The sequence below is a fragment of the Daphnia pulicaria genome, chromosome 8, assembly GCF_021234035.1.
Source record: "Daphnia pulicaria isolate SC F1-1A chromosome 8, SC_F0-13Bv2, whole genome shotgun sequence".
NCBI classification, from domain to species: Eukaryota; Metazoa; Arthropoda; class Branchiopoda; order Diplostraca; family Daphniidae; genus Daphnia; species Daphnia pulicaria.
The window spans coordinates 7,798,664-7,815,218 of NC_060920.1; the positions used below are offsets into that span (position 1 = coordinate 7,798,664).

The window sequence follows — 16,555 nt, forward strand, 5'->3', positions numbered from 1 at the left end:
CCATGTTGCCATCATAGTTTTTATTTCCTTTTCCTTTATTTTCCACCAATTCAAAAAAGTTTCTTTTCCTTTTGTGTCTCTGCTTGGTTAGGTGTTTTGATATCATCTATTCAAGGAAAAAAAAAACCAAACAAAAATACAAGAAAAATTACATGATTCATCTTTTTTTGATTGAGTTCAACAAGGCACAACAGGAAATGCTAATTTTCAAAGGCATCGGGACATTATTAATGGTTGCGGCGGAGGGTTGAAACTCGGCCAATGTGTTGGACTAGATTCGGCTCGACGACAAACGATTGGAGACGGCCGCCGGATTGGCGCGAGTGGAGGTAGAGGGCCGTGTCTTTGGCGTAGCCTTTGCGACAGGTGATGGACGACAAGAAAGCCGAGGCCGTCGCGGCCGAAGCGTTGGAGAAGAGCATGGCCGGCGTGCAGCACTCGGTGGCCTGCAGCAAATGGTAGCCAGCCGCCGGATCGGCCACCAGACGGGCCAACATCCAGCGCTTGAGCTGGAGCAAGTGCGGACGGCCGAGACACTCGATCAGGGCCATGAAATAGACGAGCCAGAACGAGTGTCGCCTCAGACGGAAACCGAAAACGACTTGAAGGAGATAGACGGACAGGACGGAGACGGCCAGCCATTCAGCGATCCGCCACGGCTCCGGCTGCAAGTAATTTTGCAATCGTTCGGGGTGGTAGAGTTTGACGTAGAAGAAATCCGCCCGGCGTCTTGAACGCTGTTGGTTGAAATAGTCGATGAAACGACGCGTGACGGGCAGGAGGTCATCCAGCGGGACGGCGTCATCTTCCAAGATGAGAATGTAGTCGGCCGAGCGACTGGCGTTCAAACAAAAGATGTAATCTTCTTTTTCCTTGTCCATCAGATTATGAATTGCGACGGGCAACTGGTCCCGGCGCTGGACGAGCGGAAAGATCCTCTGCAAGTGGAGAGCCTCTCGGTGGAGTTGGGGGTCGTCATTGACGTTGCATATCATGGCCCGGATGACGAATGCGTCGTCATTTCCGGCGTGCTGCTCATTGTTGTATTTGGATAACAACTGATGGAGACGGGCGACAACTCGACTCAAATAGAATTGGCCCTCCCGTCTAACGGTCACGATTGTCACCAAGAGAAACGGCCGTCGTCCGTCTTCTTCTTCTGGCTGCTGCTGGGCCGTTTCCATTTGGGACAAATAGGCGAGCGCCGATGAATCATCGTCGTTGGCTGATGATGATGATGAACCTACTCCCTCCCCTCGATAGTAGGCGGAATAGGGCCACGTGCCGCACAAGACGGGCAGCCCGACCGAAAAGGTTAGGACGAAAACGACCGTCAATCCGACTCCTTCATATCTCATCTCGCCCGCGCTGGGATATGAAACTCGGACGCTCAATCAATCAAACCGGGAAGGGTGTTAAATCTGATTAATTCTGATTGTAATTACCGTAATGGAAGGAGACGAGTCGAGCTGGACGCCCAGTGGCCAACACTACACGCGTACACCACACAGCGGGAATGAGTGGGAGAGATAATAACTATACACAGACAAAAGATCCTTATCTCGTCCGTGAAACTGATTAGAACAACCCGGAGCAAATCTTATTTTTGAAACCGAAACAACACGACAAAGTTGTTGACCTGGCAAGTCTAGTGACTTGGTAACCGAAAAACGGCGCAAAAGCAGGACGGGAGATATTTTTAGGGTGTCGACGGATGATGCGGTTTGATTTTGATTTGAAATTTGTTAATAAATTTCTTTCAAAACGATTATAGCCGCATCTGTTTGAATGCGACTCGGAGTTTCTTTTTCTCTTTTCGTTCAATGACAAACGAGGAAATTGAAGTTTCCGCTTGTTTTACACAGAGCACACATAAGAGCCCGATTAGGTTTTTTTCGTAGTAGGGCAGACAGACATTTGTCGAGACTGTGGATACAAGCAACGGCCAGTGTGTAGTTGTAGGTCAGAGCAGCGGACCGAAATAGACGACAGCGTCGTCGTCGTCACACGACGTCTCCATTTCCGCACTGCTCTCAAGCAAAATGCGAATTGGTTGACTTTTTGATTTGATTCTCTGCTGGCTGATAATATTCAAAAATGCCAACGCGTCCGTGTTCATCTCGATCCGTTACCATCAACACGTCAAATGATGTAATCCCACCTTCCATTTTGGATTTGGATGGCCTTTTTATTTTGACTTCTTTTTGGAAGGGTAATACATTTTTGGCTTCATTATATTCGTCTCTCTTTTTCCCTTTGGTCGTCCAATCTATAACATCTTGATCGGCTGCCCCCTGGTCGGCGCTCAGGTTCATCCATCAGTCCGGCCGGATCGAGAGACCGAGCGTGACTAATGACTGTCCTCCCTCTTTCACTCCATAATTATTAGCCGACGTCATCCTCTCAACTTTCTCTTGTCTTTTATTCAACTAAATTTTTACCCTGGAAAAAGTCAACTCGAATATCAGATTGGAGATTTCAATTCAGCCGAGCGTTCAGACACACACATGTGTCCTCTTTATTTGTGTGTGTGTGTGTGTCTGTTGTATTTCTTTGGGAGCCCGACGCAACACCTGCCGTGAGCAGATGCAGCCGATTCTTGACCTGCGCAGCGGATATCCAGCATACAAGCGGCGGCTGGAACACACACACAAAAAACAAACAGTATCTCTAATGAATGGAATGTTCTTTTTTTCTAGCTTTATCCTTTTGTATTTATAGCAGACGCGCATATTATGTATCGAGGGAATTCTTTGGCGCAGAAGCCGTTATGTTGCAGCTTTGATATGTTACAACATTCCGCCGAATTTGGTCTCGAAATTTCTTTTGTATTTTTTTCAAAAAGGTGATGACAATCTCGTGGGGAGAGTTTGTTTAAAGCTTTTTTTAAACATGCCGAAAAGTTAAATTTCCATATTTGACTCAAACATGAATGACCAGATGATTTTTGGATGATTTTTGAGATCCATTAAGAAAAATGAAGACAAACAGGTTCGCTGCTCCTTTCATCTATATGGGGTATAATATATTATTAGATATGAGCTCCTTATAGCTGCTGCTGGCTCCTATGTAACTACAGCAGCTGTCGTTCTTTGCTCAATACGCCGATTGATGTGCCTCAATATTGACCTGTCGTGTAATGGAAGGCATTTTTTCCCCGTCTTGCTTTCCGCCCGTGGGAGAGCTAGAGAGAAAATCCATTAGCCTCTGAGCCAATGGAGCTCCTTCAAACTTTTCATTCACAATAAGGAGCCGACGGAGAAGATGATGACGCACTTGCCGACTTCTAAACAAGATAGAATGGAGGGAAAATGAATGCAACTCATCTTACAAAACTTTTCGAAAAATGGGCGATAAGCTTGCGCCGAATACACAATCACATCTCTATAGTTAGTCATTCCCGCAGAAGAAGAAAGGCGAAAGGGTAAAAGCAGCTCTCATCTCTCTCTTATAGCTCTAGCTCAGAGGGGGTGAAATAATGGGCTGTCGTTATCAGGGCCCGTGTACCAACCATTATTGTGCACGAGGCCCCCCCTTGTGTGTGTGTGTGTGAAAGACGGTTTCCAATCAACAGCTGTGATGGTCCCTGCAGAAAACTGCTTTACAAGAGAGAGAGAATAAGACAAGAGGTTCTTGCTCTTTCCGGTTTAGACTCACGCCGACGCTAGATAGAAGAAGAAGAAGAGAAAAAAAACGCGTGAGCTCAGATCACTCGGTGTATACTCACATCCAGCAGTGTACAGCATTAAGGATTGATGATGGGTAGAGACATGGTCCCTTTGGAGTTGGGTTCGTCCTTTTTTCTTCTTCTTATTTCTGATGATAGGAAAGCACATTGTCCCTTCTCAAGTGGAAGATCATCAGTATATTTAGAGTTTACTTGAGTTGCCTTTTTCTTCTTCTGGGGTGGTGCGGGGTGGTGAGGGGGGGGGGGGGCTTTGTGTCAAGATCATTGATCTGCTCTTCCGTCAGCTTGTCTTCGCTCTTATTCCGGCGGGGGCTCCATCATTTTTATGTTTCGATCGTTTTTGCATTTATTCACGGCACGTTGCTCGAAATCCGCCGCGCCAGACATCAAATTCAATTTACCAGCATCGGCTCGTCCTACGCATAAAATTATGTACAATAAGAAGAAGAAGAGCTTCTCCTTTTTTTCCTTTTTGTTAGGGGGATTATTATCATGACGCAGCGCCAAATGCCAAATGGTTATCGCCATTCCACAATATCCGGGAGTGAATTTATTTTCACCGAAAACCATTTCGGGGGTGTTTAGAGTCCAACGGTTTTGTTTATTTCATCTCATTGTGTTTTGACACATACAAAAGAATCAGTTTCTGGTAGCCTCGTGATGATGATGTCACATCCTCCCTTTTGAGTACTCGTATAGAGATATACACACAGCACAGCAGGAATCCCACACAGTGATGGGTGTGGCAGCAGCTACTAGAAAGTCATTAGTTCCGGTTTTGGGTTTCCAATGTGGGAAAAAATACAAAATTCCTCGTCGTCATTGTATAAATGTGTGTCTGTTGCTTTGTTGGGTCTGACTGATCAGACGTGGGAGTTTCTTTTATAATTCCCCCATTGAATTGTGTGTCATTGGCAATCGACGGAATGAAATTGTCGCTAGATGGCTGCACATTCTTCGATCTGGATTTGTGTGCACCTTTCATTAGCATATCAAAAATCGGGAGATATAAATAAAAACAAGTAAACAAAAAAAAAAAAAGAACTGGACATAAATTGTTTCTTTCCATCTTCTTTCAACTTCAGCTGCGCGTATCAATTGCATAAATAAAGGAAAATAACAACAAAAAAACTTTTTATTTTAAATAAAAGCTTTTTTTTAGGTGGAACGAATCCAAGCGGGCAGGAGAGCGTTTAGCCGGCAGGGCTATGATATATATTTATGCGCCAACAACAAAAATAAAAGAAAAAGGAAAAACAGAATATAATAAGAATGAAAAAAAAAAGGTGGGCGCGGAACACGACGACGACGAATAGAAAAGAAAATGGCCCGAGTCCATCCAAATCTTTTTTATCTTATATATATACTCGTTTGCATTTCGCAATGCTGTTTTTTCCTTCCTTCATCTCGGCGAGTGTAATTTTTACATGGCTGGAGGAGATGGTTGTTCTTCAGAATAAGACACGATTTTTTTAAATTTTAATGCCCGTGAGTGCTTGGGTACTTGTTCAAAGAGATCGTGAAGGACCTTAAACTTTTTGGCGCGGTGCATTTTTGCGTCATCATCAGACACATCAAGGAATGAGCGTGACAAAAATCAACACATCCTTTCTTCTCGCCTGTGGACTTTTGAGAGAGAGAGAGAGGTTTGTAGAGCGGGAAAATTTTCAAATTCAAAGTCGATAGTCGAGTGTGTATAGCAGCCGGCAACATGCTTTGTCGCTATGCGGGAGTTAAAAAATGAGACACAAAAAAGACAACCGGGGGAAAAATGTTGTTGTTATGTTGTGCCGTCCGGGAATAGTTTGGAAAAGCGACAAGAAATTTTTTCTTTTCTATGTAAAAGATAAAAAAGAAATCCCGCATCTCTACTCGTCTTTAGCGTGCCAAATCGGCCGTAAAAATAATAAAAAGTTTAAAAAGAAAAAAGGTTAGAACGCCATTTTGTCGATGACGCCATTGTTGTTCACAAATTTCGTCTTTTAGTTGTCGAAATTTTGTTTTTTTGGCCAACAGCCGGACATCACTGCATAATATTCACGAAGAAGCAAAAAGTCTGGTCACGCGTAAAAATACAAAATACAAAAGAGCTGAAAGAAATAAAATAAAACATTTTGTGCAGAGAGAATATACTACACGAAACCGAAAGGAGTGGCATCCGACACTGACGCATTCTTTTTTTTTTAAACATTATTATTTTCGGGATAAAAAGAACGAAAAGAAAAAACAACAACAACGGCAATCTGAAACTCCCGCACCCACCCACTGAACAGCAGTGAAGAGTGAACAGGTTGCACGCATCGTGTAGATTTACGACTGCGTGTTACGTGGTGGCAGTACGACAGCCGCAAAAAACAAAATAATAATAATAAATATATCCAACAAAAAACCAAAAAAATATTTTCGTATAGTTGAGGGGGTTTCTTCTTCAGCGTTTGGATTTCTGACAAATTGCCGAGTTGGACGGGTCTGACGGGAGGAAACTCATCCTCTCTTTTTTTTTTGCAGCTTTGTTTGTATAGTTGAATAATACTTTATTCTTAATATTCAAATAATTTTGGCTTTTTCATTGTCTATTTTTCCGTTCAAGTGAAGACGCATCGACCGTTGCGGAAACTCATGAATTGCTAAACCATGTCTGTACCCGACCGTTGGTCATTTTCTTTCGCATTACAATGCAACGAAGATAAAATACAACAAAAATAAGGTACGCTGAATGAACCAACCACGTACGCTGCCAACAACAAAATTCGTATTTCTTTATTTTATTTTGAATAGTCTAGCTATCTTTTTGTAATTTTTGAAAAATGGCGGCTTTAGCGCCATCTTTGATGTTGACGGACGACTAGTACGAACGCAGATGTAACGCATTTCGATTTGATTGACAAAAAAAAAGGGGAAAAATAATAATATCATTGTTGGAAATTGGAATTTTTCCCGGCTACTCTCAAACGGAACCAATTGATATGCATGGAAATGGCAGATGGTTAGAACCCCAACGAGTATCAAATAGGGGTGATTGAATAGTCCCCGAGCGCCCTTTATTCAATGTGTGTGTCCCTTTCTCTTTTTTTTTTTTCTTTTTTTCTATTACCTTTTTCAATGGTTAACACACACACACCATGCACTAACACACACGCTGGGGGTTTTTTGGCGCTAACGCGTTGGTTGGAACAAGCGTCTGCAGCAGTCTGCTAGGCTCGCAGTGAAACACAAAGAACGTAGCTAAGGCAACCATACCAAGGGCAGAAGGGGAAGTGGAAAGTCTAGTGCAACAAAACGCGTCGAAATGTCAATATGGCGAAAGCCAAGTTTCCAGGTAAACCTCCTAAAACGTCTCAAATTACTCGTTTGAGAGTCAGTTCGAACGGTAATGGAAGTGCCAGTGATCCTTCAAGATTCGCAGCACAACAGGCAGCTTATGGTTTGAAATTGTTCCATCAACATTTCGCAGCTGACGAAGAGGTAGATCGCTCCCGCCCTTTTGCTTCCTGTATTCTTACACCATTGGCCTTGTAATGTAACACTGCGAGACACTCTCGTAACCTTGGCCGCGTTCTCGTTCTAGTCCAGCACAATTAAATTAACATTGATTGTTTCATTACAGGATGATGATTTCATCGGTTTCGAAAAAGTTGGTGACGTCTTCAAACCTCACTCCCAACCTGGAATCACACGGAATAAAGCTCTGGGAAAGTGTCAAGCAGAGAAACGAAAACCTCCAGACATTATTTCGCAGAATGCCACCAGCGAGTTACCGTCAAATGTTGTTGTGAATGTGTCTGGTTTACCAATTGTGCTCAGTCAAAATCAGCCACGATTAGCTCCAAAGCAAAGTTTGGAGGTGTTACCTGATAGAACCCCCACAGTGAATCGAACAAGCGGTGATTTGAATTGTGCTCAGCAAAATCTGAAGTTGGTGGACGGCAGTCGGCTTGACAGAAAGCAACAAGAAAAGTCATCAAAACAAGTTCAGCCTTTGAAAGCTGTGCCCTCTCACAAGATTGTTGCTGCTGCAAAAGCAGCTCTAGAAGAAGACAGAAATGGAAGAAGAGATTCGAGTGAAGAAAACGAGAAATGTCGCAAATCTCGACCGATTGTTTCAAACAAAACCCAGTGTGCAGTTGGAGAGGAAAGTGCAGACCAAGGTAATAACAATATTTTTCTTTAATTTTGTGTAATACATATTCAAAACAAATATCTTTGATTTGCCAACAGAGAAAAATCGAATCAAAAGGGAAATTGAGAGGTACACTACAATCATGACAACCGAAGTAGTGGATCCTAAGCTGGCAACTGTAGAAAAGAAGAAAAATCGAAGGAAACGTAGTCCGAGTGGAGAGGTAGACAAGGCCGAGAAATTGAGAGACAAGATTCAACAGCTTTTACGGAAACAATGGGAATCTAGACTACAGCTTGTGGATGTCAAGACTGAAACTGCAGTTCCATTGGAAAGGTACAAATTTCTCTCGAATTCATATTGTTGGCTTTACTCTATTGAGTGTTTTCTTGCAGTAAACCGGAGATCCAAGAAAGTCGTGCCAGCTCGGTGTCAGTGTCTTCATCATCCTCTGATGAAGATGTCTTTTACAAGCGTAGGAGGATGAGCAGCAACAGTAGTAGCAGCAGTAGTGCCCGAAAGAGTAAGATAATTCTACGTAAAGCTCGCCTGCAGTTGAATCAAAAACTACTAAAACAACTGAGACAACCCTCTAGGTATGCTTGAGATATGTCAATCAATGTCAGGAAAGTTGTGTGAAAACCATTTTGTATCTATTGTTATTAGGTTGCAGCAGTTGGTAGAGCCGAAGACGGAACCGGTTGAATCACCCAAAGTGGTTCAACCCAGTTCTGCATCAATTCTTCGACCAGCTCAGCTTGTACTTAAAACTGCAACGAACCCAGTGCCCAGAGTCCCATCTCTCCCCAAGGAACCGACAAAGTTGCCTAAAGTTCGCAATCCTCCGCCAGCCAAGTATAACGATATAATCTCATTAAAGACAATCCCCCTATCTGATGTTTAACCTTTTAAAATGTTTTATTCTACTACTACAGACCCAACTGCATTCAAAAGGCAAGTGATACTACCGTCACCAATCCTTTGGGATGCGCGTTTGTGATGGAGCAGAGCGACACTAAAGGAATTCCGGGCACAGTCGTTTGCGGTGTCTGTGGTGCCGTCCGTCGCTACTCTTTTATTCTGCAAGCGCGCAAGTTTGGTACATTCAGTTGCGAACCTTGTCGAAAGTTCATCTCGCGCGTGCTTCGCGCCAGGGTGCCTGTCAAGTGCTCCGTTGGGAATGGGGCTTGTATAAATCCTCCGGTTCATCGGTGGACCACCAACTTCCCCACGGAAGACAAGCCAAGTATACCAATGCCTCATTTAATGGAAATGGAATCCCCTCTAATCGTTTGATCGTTTTTGCTTTTGTTTCTTCTGTCAAGATGGCGAAGTGATGACGGCCCGCTGCAAAGCCTGCTGGCTGAAACTAGCCCTCACGGGATTTCAGATGCGTGAGGCCGACCACGATGATCTGCGCAAGCTGCTTCCATCTTCCATGCAGGACGCGATTCCGTTAGCAGTAGACCGCCCAACCGTCATTCACTGGGCTCCGAATCGGGGACAAATGATCCGGATGAAGTCAAACTCTTCCTCAACTCCAAATGTAATATTTGCCTGGGTTTCTAAATCAGTTTCATCTTGTTATTGCAACGGAATTTTTTGTTTTGTTATGTTTAATAGGTGCCTGCTCCATCTGCTTTGCCCCCGGCCCCGGCCCCGGCTGCTCCTAAAATAAAGAAGAAACCCAACACTGCTTCGAAAAAAGGTAAACAGTGTTCGCGCGTATGTTTATAACATCACGACTGCTAGTACCCACCTACCTTTACCTGGAACTGAACAATCCGCAGTCATCAATTCCGACCTACTACTAAAATAAACAATACGAGAGACGAATGTATTCTGTCCAACGAGCCCCACACCTTGCCTTAGCCATTAAAAAAAAAAAAAAAACTTGAGTGGGCGTAATTTGCAACACGTTGCTTTTTCTCAGCTGAACATTGTCCTGGTTCTAGAACCAGAGAGAAGAGCGGCAGTGGTAGTGGAGGCTCGGCAACGGAAATCCAGTCAGGACCCAGGGTAAAACACGTTTGTCGAAGCGCGATAGTCGCCCGCGCGCAACCTCGGGCGACCTTTGAAGATGAAGATTCTGACCGCTCGACCTCCAAGCAGTCGGGTATGGAAATTCTAAATAAATGGCCAAATAATATTCTAATGAATCAACTTTTTTTTTTTTCAGATTTGCCATGCGATTGCTGTTCTTTGCCGGAAACGGGGCCTCTCAAACCCACCGCTTTCGACATTGTGCCGTAAGTTGTATCATCTCGTTTCCCGTTCTATTTTTACCTCTGGACTGTTTACTCACGGGGGGAAAAAAAATTACAAACGTTTTAATGGGTTATTGCAGGACACTGGCTAACGGACCTGGTGCCGTTAAAAATTCTTCCAAACTTCCTCGGTCAACGGACCGAAAAAACTCTTTGAGCTCCCCGGCCATGCCTCTAACCACTTCTCTGGGGGAGCGATCTCGCGTCACCTTTCGCGATGACGTCAAATTGAGCTCCAACCAACGTGTCGGACTCATGACATCTGCTGTTCGGGCTTGGCAACAGCAGGATCTCTGCCGAACTAAAAATTCTCAAGTAATGTCACAACTATGATTTAATTCTGGCCTATTATATTAACCCCTTTCTTATCATTGTAGTTTCGTAGTATGACGTCCAGTTCGGCAGGGCGTAAAGCAGCGAAGCCTTCACCGAAGGGTGTACTGTTGCCGGATCTTTGGGAGCACTACGATGCGGATCGTGTGTGGGATCAAGGATTTGCCATGTGTTGCTCTCGTCTTGGCATGACATCACCTTTGTGTTACCTGTGCGGAAGCGCAGGAAGAAATGAACTAGTCTGCTGTTCCAGTTGCTGTGAATCGTTTCATCCGTTTTGTGTGGCCGACAGCGCTCCTCTGTCAGTTTCCGTTCGCCCCGATTGTCATCACTGGGACAGGGAAGCGGTGGCTGGTCGAATTCTGGACGACGGAATCGAATCTCGTTCCGTTGTTGAGAAGGGCGAGGCGGCCATTTCTGTCATCACGAACGCTGCTGGAACACCTTGGATCTGTTTGAATTGCGTCGTGTGCCAAATTTGCTGTTCCAGTTCAGGAGAACGGATGATCTGTTCCAGTTGTTCGCATGCCTATCACTGGTCTTGCCTCGGGCCAGCACATCCATCCAGTAAGAGGAAACGGAGAGACAAATGGCAGTGCTTCGCCTGTTCCCTTGTTGAGGTTAGCAACTCTTAACCTTTTGAATTCCATTCGCATACCTTTAATCGTTCGTTTTGAAATATTTCGCAGGAGAAATTCTGTCCCTTGTGCTTCAAATGCCATACGAGTCACCAGATGAAGATGGAGTGCAACTGCTGTGGAACGTGGGTCCATGCAGAATGCGAAGAACTTTCTGGCGAAGATTTTCGCTTGCTTTGCAATACGAAAAGCATTGAATACATCTGTAGTCTTTGCTGCCCAGAGAAAAACTGGAAAATTGCTATATCTGACAAGCTAAGCATGACAGAATCCAACATTCTTTCCGTCGTGTCCTGGATGGAATCTAAACAACAACAAAAAGTTCTCCGACCAAAAATCTCCGTCACAGCCAAGGTATTTTATTAATTAAATAATATATATTTCAAGTGTTGTAATTGCGTGATTGATGATCTGTTATCTCCTAATGTCAGGTGGAATACGATGCGGAATCCGACAGCCGTCTGTGCGCATTGTGTCACGGACGAGGCGAAGGCGCAACAGCTGCCGAAGGCCGTCTGTTGTACTGTGGCAGTGATATTTGGTGTCACATCAACTGTGCACTATGGTCCAACGAAGTTTTTGAAGAAGTGGATGGAGCGCTGCAAAATGTTTTCGACGCTCTGGCCAGGGGTAGCGGTTCCCGCTGCAAACACTGTAATGCCAAAGGAGCAACAGTCAATTGTTGTGTTCGTGGTTGCCAAGTTTCTTTGCATTTCCCGTGTTCACTACAACCAGAAACGGAAGTGACCCTGTTGGAGGGTAAGCGCCTCATTTGTCGCCATCATGCGAAAGAGCAGGCCAATAAAAACCTCGTACCTCATCCGCCAAGCTTTGAAGTGGCTCGCTGCGTCTATGTCGACCTTGGTGCTGAATCGAAAAGGATCAAACCAGTTGCTCCTCGTGATATTCGAATTGTTATTGGATCTCTCGCCATCTCATCTATTGGGCAGCTACGAACTGACGTTTCGGGTGGATCGAACCAGCTGACACCCGTCGGTTTCGAATGTCAAAGAAGATACTGGTCTGTCAAAGAACCGTGGAAAGTTGTTTCCTACACATTGAGGACGATTTATGTTCCGAGTAAGTTTAATATTTCTAATCATCTTGCGAACAGTAACGAATGTATTTTTTCTTGCTTTCTATTTTAGGCTCAGTTGACGGCAAAGATTTGGAAACAAACGTCACTGTGAGTCACGAGGAAGATGATGTCATCATGGCGGAATCGGGCTTGAATTTGGCCGAACTGGATACTCAGGACGATCGCGAATTAATCCACATGGTGTTGGAAGATGCCAATTTCGAGCAAGAGTTGGAGGGTGGACCTAATGCCAGTGTGTCAATGAGCACACCCAACGAGTTGAGAGATTCCGGATTTTATTCCGACGCCGGTGAAGTGTCACCCAGTCCTACTGAGGACAACGCCCTCGAAGCATGGTTGGCCGATCCAGAACACGCCGTCATCTTCCTGGATTCAGCCTTGTTGGCTTCGCTCGACATAGAATCAGACACAGCTCTTCCCAAGCCTACAACATCTGGTGCCTCGGTCGACGATTCACGTAATCAGTCGAGCAACAATTATCCACAATCGCCTGAAGTCAACACTCCTCCTAAGCGGAACTTAAGAAACAGGCGTCTTAGTTACACGCAATGGAAAAAGATGCGGTTACAAAATCGTAAAAATAAAGAAACAACAAAATCAACGTGAGTGCATAGATAATGAAAGACTTTTTAATGAAATTCTGTTCAATAACTCAATTCATTTTGTCATTTTACAGGACTGTCAAATCGACCAGTATTCCGTCTGCAGAAAGACCAATGAATTTAGATTGGAATGGCAACGAGTCTGAATGGAATAGCGTCGCCAGTAACAATCTATTGGCCAGCATCAAAGTCTCGCCACTTTCTCCCAATGCCACCATAAAAAAGGTGAACGCTGACGTACCTTGGCGTCGGAAAGGCTCGCCAGGTAACATTCTCCAGCTGGACGGAGCAGGCGATTCTTCTGATACGGAACCTGAGAAAGCAGTTGTTGTCAAACAAGAAAACATAATCGATGAGCACCCAGTGAAATGCCGTCGCTGCCGACGATCCTACCGTACGCTGCAGAGCTTCAACAAGCACGTGGAGAGTTGCGTTGAAATGCTGAGTAGTAGTAGTGGCAGCGAGGAGGAAAGTGAAGAAGACATCATCCCAGTGAAACCGAAACTCGAACCAGTGGAACCCGATGCTCACATACCGATCCCTATTCAATTTCAGCCTAAAGAAGAACCATTGGATCATGTGGCAGAGGTTATTGAGCCTCAGCCAGAACATGATCTAATTCAAGTTCCTGTTGTCAACTCATCCTCACAAGCCAAGCCCGCCGAACCCACGGAATGCGGTCCCAAACCCTCTGCATCTGTTAGTCAACCAACGCCTTCCAAAACTCAAGGAAACGTCAAATCTCGCTACCAAAAACGGAAATTCCGACCGAATGTCAGCGTCATTCCTCCTAGAACGTTGGCGATCCGACAGCCTCATCCTCCCGCTCCTCCGCAGAACGTTCGTTTTACCGTCCCAGCTCCATCACCGATACCAGCAGCCTATCAGATGGCGCTGCAGTCTCCTCCTCCGCCAGTATTGTACGTCACACGGCCGGAACTCAATCCATCCAGTTCAACTTTGCAGTGTGGCTTCATCTCACAGCCTCCAATAACTGTATCTCAACATCATTACATCATCATGCCATCGTCAATGGAGCACACATTCGTTCAAGCCAATTCTTGCTCTGTTCCCACATTGTCCTCATCCGGTTTAACCTTGACTCACCATACGTCAAGCCCCATGGTGCAGTACTTGGGAGCAGTACCGTCACACCTGCTGTCGTCTTTGGGGATCATGACGACTAATATGAGTGTTACCAATTACACTACCGTTCCAAATCTGTCTACTCTGTTGCAGAGTCAACCGTTACAGGCATGGGAACCTGCTAATCAGATCGTTATCCTTCCTCAGCAGCCTGTACTGTCATTCAACTTGCCCTCGGTATCGCTACAATCTGCTCCGCAATTATCCCCAGCCATTGCGACTATCCAGTTATCTCCAGCAGTAGCCAAGGAGCCAAGTCCAATTGTGGTGAAGAAGAATACGTCCCCCAAGGCAGCTAGTGAAACGACTCCAGTGAAGAGTGTTGTGGAACCTAAAGAAACGGTTCCAAAACAAGATTCTCCCAGGCCTCAAGAAAATACCAAGCCGGAAAATACAAGAGTGGAAGTATTGAAAGAGGAAGAAAAGAAATCCGACATTCCTCTGAACAATAACACCTTAGAAGAGGGATTGGTTGACTCGATTACGGAGGGTAAGCCTCCCAAACCGACCTATAGCTACCGTTCGGCTATGGGTGGTAAGAAACCCTCTCGCACCATTACACCCGTGGGAAATGAGGAGAAAGATGATCAACCGTCGATTGTCCAGCAGCTAAAGGTGGTGGCCCATCCTAGCGCACCTGATAAGGCAACTCGCACCTTCCACTTGAAAGCGTCGTCCGACGAACAAGAAAGGCTTTCCATTACCGAAGAAATGGTGGAGATGGTAGCCTCTAGATTGACCGAAGCAGCAGTGCCAGAAATATCCGACAAGCTTGCTGATATCAGCGATGTTTTTGCAACTCCACCGGCTTCTTCGGAACCGCCAATTCTCCCATCGGACATGGATGTTGAATCCGTCTCTTGGCCGATCATCGACTCAACTCTGTCGACGGAAGAAGCACAGCCTCAGCCCCAAGCCGAACCGGAAATTAGGAAGAAGAAAGAAGCTCACATCCTTTACGAACTCGTTTCAGACGACGGTTTCTACGCCCAGTCGAATTCCCTTTCGACCGTTTGGCAAAAGCTGTTGGATGCTGTCCAGGATGCCAGATTGGCGTTCAAGATGGAGCCGCTTTACAACGGCTGTTTGAAAAGTGTCGAAGATCGTAATCTCCATCTGACTGGCTTACACCACCATGCCATCATCAATTTACTGGAGCAGCTACCCAATGCCGATTGTTTCCCCGACTACACTTTTCGCTATCGCGCTCACAGAGATCGCGAATCAGCCGAGAAATTGATTACGGGGTCCATGTTCGGTTGCGTCCGAGCAGCTCCTTTTAATGGCAGAGTTCCCTACGACATGTTTGGCTGGTTGGCCTCCCAATATCGTCCCAGACCACAGTTATCTGTCAGATCAGTAGTCGATCCAGAAGGAACTCAGGCGACCGGACGTCGGGTCACTAATTTCGAGCTGTTACCGATGACTGTCCGCTTCAAACATCTGCGCCAAGTAGCCAAGAATTCCGTTGGCGTTTACCGTTCGCACATTCATGGTCGAGGCTTATTCTGCAAACGAGACATTGAGGTAGGAAAGAAAAAGTTCATTTTGCCCTTACATTTTAATTTAACTTGCCTGTTGGGATTTACAGTGTGGTGAGATGGTAGTCGAGTATGCTGGACAGGTCATTCGTTCTGTGCTTTGCGATAAACGGGAGAAAGAATATGAGGCTAAAGGAATGGGCTGCTACATGTTCCGAATTGACGAGCAAACGGTGGTCGACGCCACAGTTCACGGGAATGCGGCCCGGTTCATCAATCACTCTTGCGAGGTATGTGTGGCCATATTTCATCTCGTTAAAAAGGGAGAACCTGCTTAATCCTTTCTAACACTTCAAAAACTTTTCTTTTGTGCATTTTTCTTTTATGATTCTCCAGCCGAACTGCTACTCTAGAATTGTGGACATATTTGGCAAGAAGCACATCATAATCTTTGCCTTGCGGCGAATCCTTCGCGGAGAAGAGTTGACGTACGACTACAAATTCCCACTGGAAGACGTCAAGATTCGGTGCACCTGTGGCTCGCGCAAGTGCCGGAAATACCTTAACTGATCGTCGTGCCCGCTGAACCGTAGCACCAACTCGGTCGGTCTCGACCCCTAGATGGCAGCTCTAAGTGCTATGTGTGCGGCGGCGTCCTTTTGATCAACCAGAGAGAGAGAGATTGAGGGGGCAGAATAAGAAAGAAACGAGTCGGAAGCGATTTCTCTTATGGCTTTATCTCTTATCGTTCTCTCTCTCTCTCTCGTTTCAACCGAAAAGAAATGCAAAACGCGTTTGTGTCCTCTCCCTCTCTCTGCTTTTCTACTTCTTCCCTTTTTTTTTCAAAAATAGTATCTAATCCTCCCACATAGAAGAAAAAAGCATTTTTTTAAACGTTAAAACGAACGAACTTTTTTGACAGCTTTTATTACTTGTATATATCGCTTGTTTCTTTCGGATTCAGGTTCATACCGGTGGAGCCCAATTTGAATTGATAATCATAATGGATGATTGTTCGATTCAAAATGGGTTCATGTGTGGAACCGAAAGGAAATGTGTGCGACAAGAATGAAAAACTGTGACATCCAATATGAAATTCTTATCTCTCTCTGTCTCCCCACCCTCTCATTAAAGTGTGTGTGCACGAAACGAAGAAAAACAAAAAAGAAAAACAAAAAAAC

General features: G+C 45.1%; 2 protein-coding genes across 2 annotated transcripts; one reads left to right on the forward strand and one right to left on the reverse strand.

The window, feature by feature from the left end:
- Positions 1-29: 29 nt before the first annotated feature.
- On the reverse strand, positions 30-1,759 carry LOC124352532 (post-GPI attachment to proteins factor 4-like). The gene is made up of 2 exons (XM_046802054.1): positions 1,446-1,759; positions 30-1,368 (listed from the first exon to the last, which is right to left on the reverse strand). The coding sequence occupies exon 2, from the start codon at positions 1,356-1,358 to the stop codon at positions 228-230; it is 1,131 nt and encodes a 376-aa protein (XP_046658010.1). The 5' UTR covers positions 1,359-1,368; positions 1,446-1,759; the 3' UTR covers positions 30-227.
- A 5,050-nt stretch (positions 1,760-6,809) lies between these two features.
- LOC124352529 (histone-lysine N-methyltransferase trithorax-like) lies at positions 6,810-16,545 on the forward strand. Its single transcript, XM_046802050.1, has 18 exons — positions 6,810-7,153; positions 7,296-7,836; positions 7,907-8,144; positions 8,204-8,404; positions 8,475-8,663; positions 8,744-9,054; positions 9,134-9,354; positions 9,432-9,516; positions 9,742-9,924; positions 9,988-10,057; positions 10,156-10,390; positions 10,453-11,028; positions 11,098-11,400; positions 11,478-12,126; positions 12,195-12,747; positions 12,822-15,420; positions 15,485-15,664; positions 15,771-16,545. Exons 1-18 carry the CDS (start codon positions 6,986-6,988, stop codon positions 15,942-15,944), a joined length of 7,476 nt encoding a protein of 2,491 aa, XP_046658006.1. The 5' UTR covers positions 6,810-6,985; the 3' UTR covers positions 15,945-16,545.
- Positions 16,546-16,555: the final 10 nt, after the last annotated feature.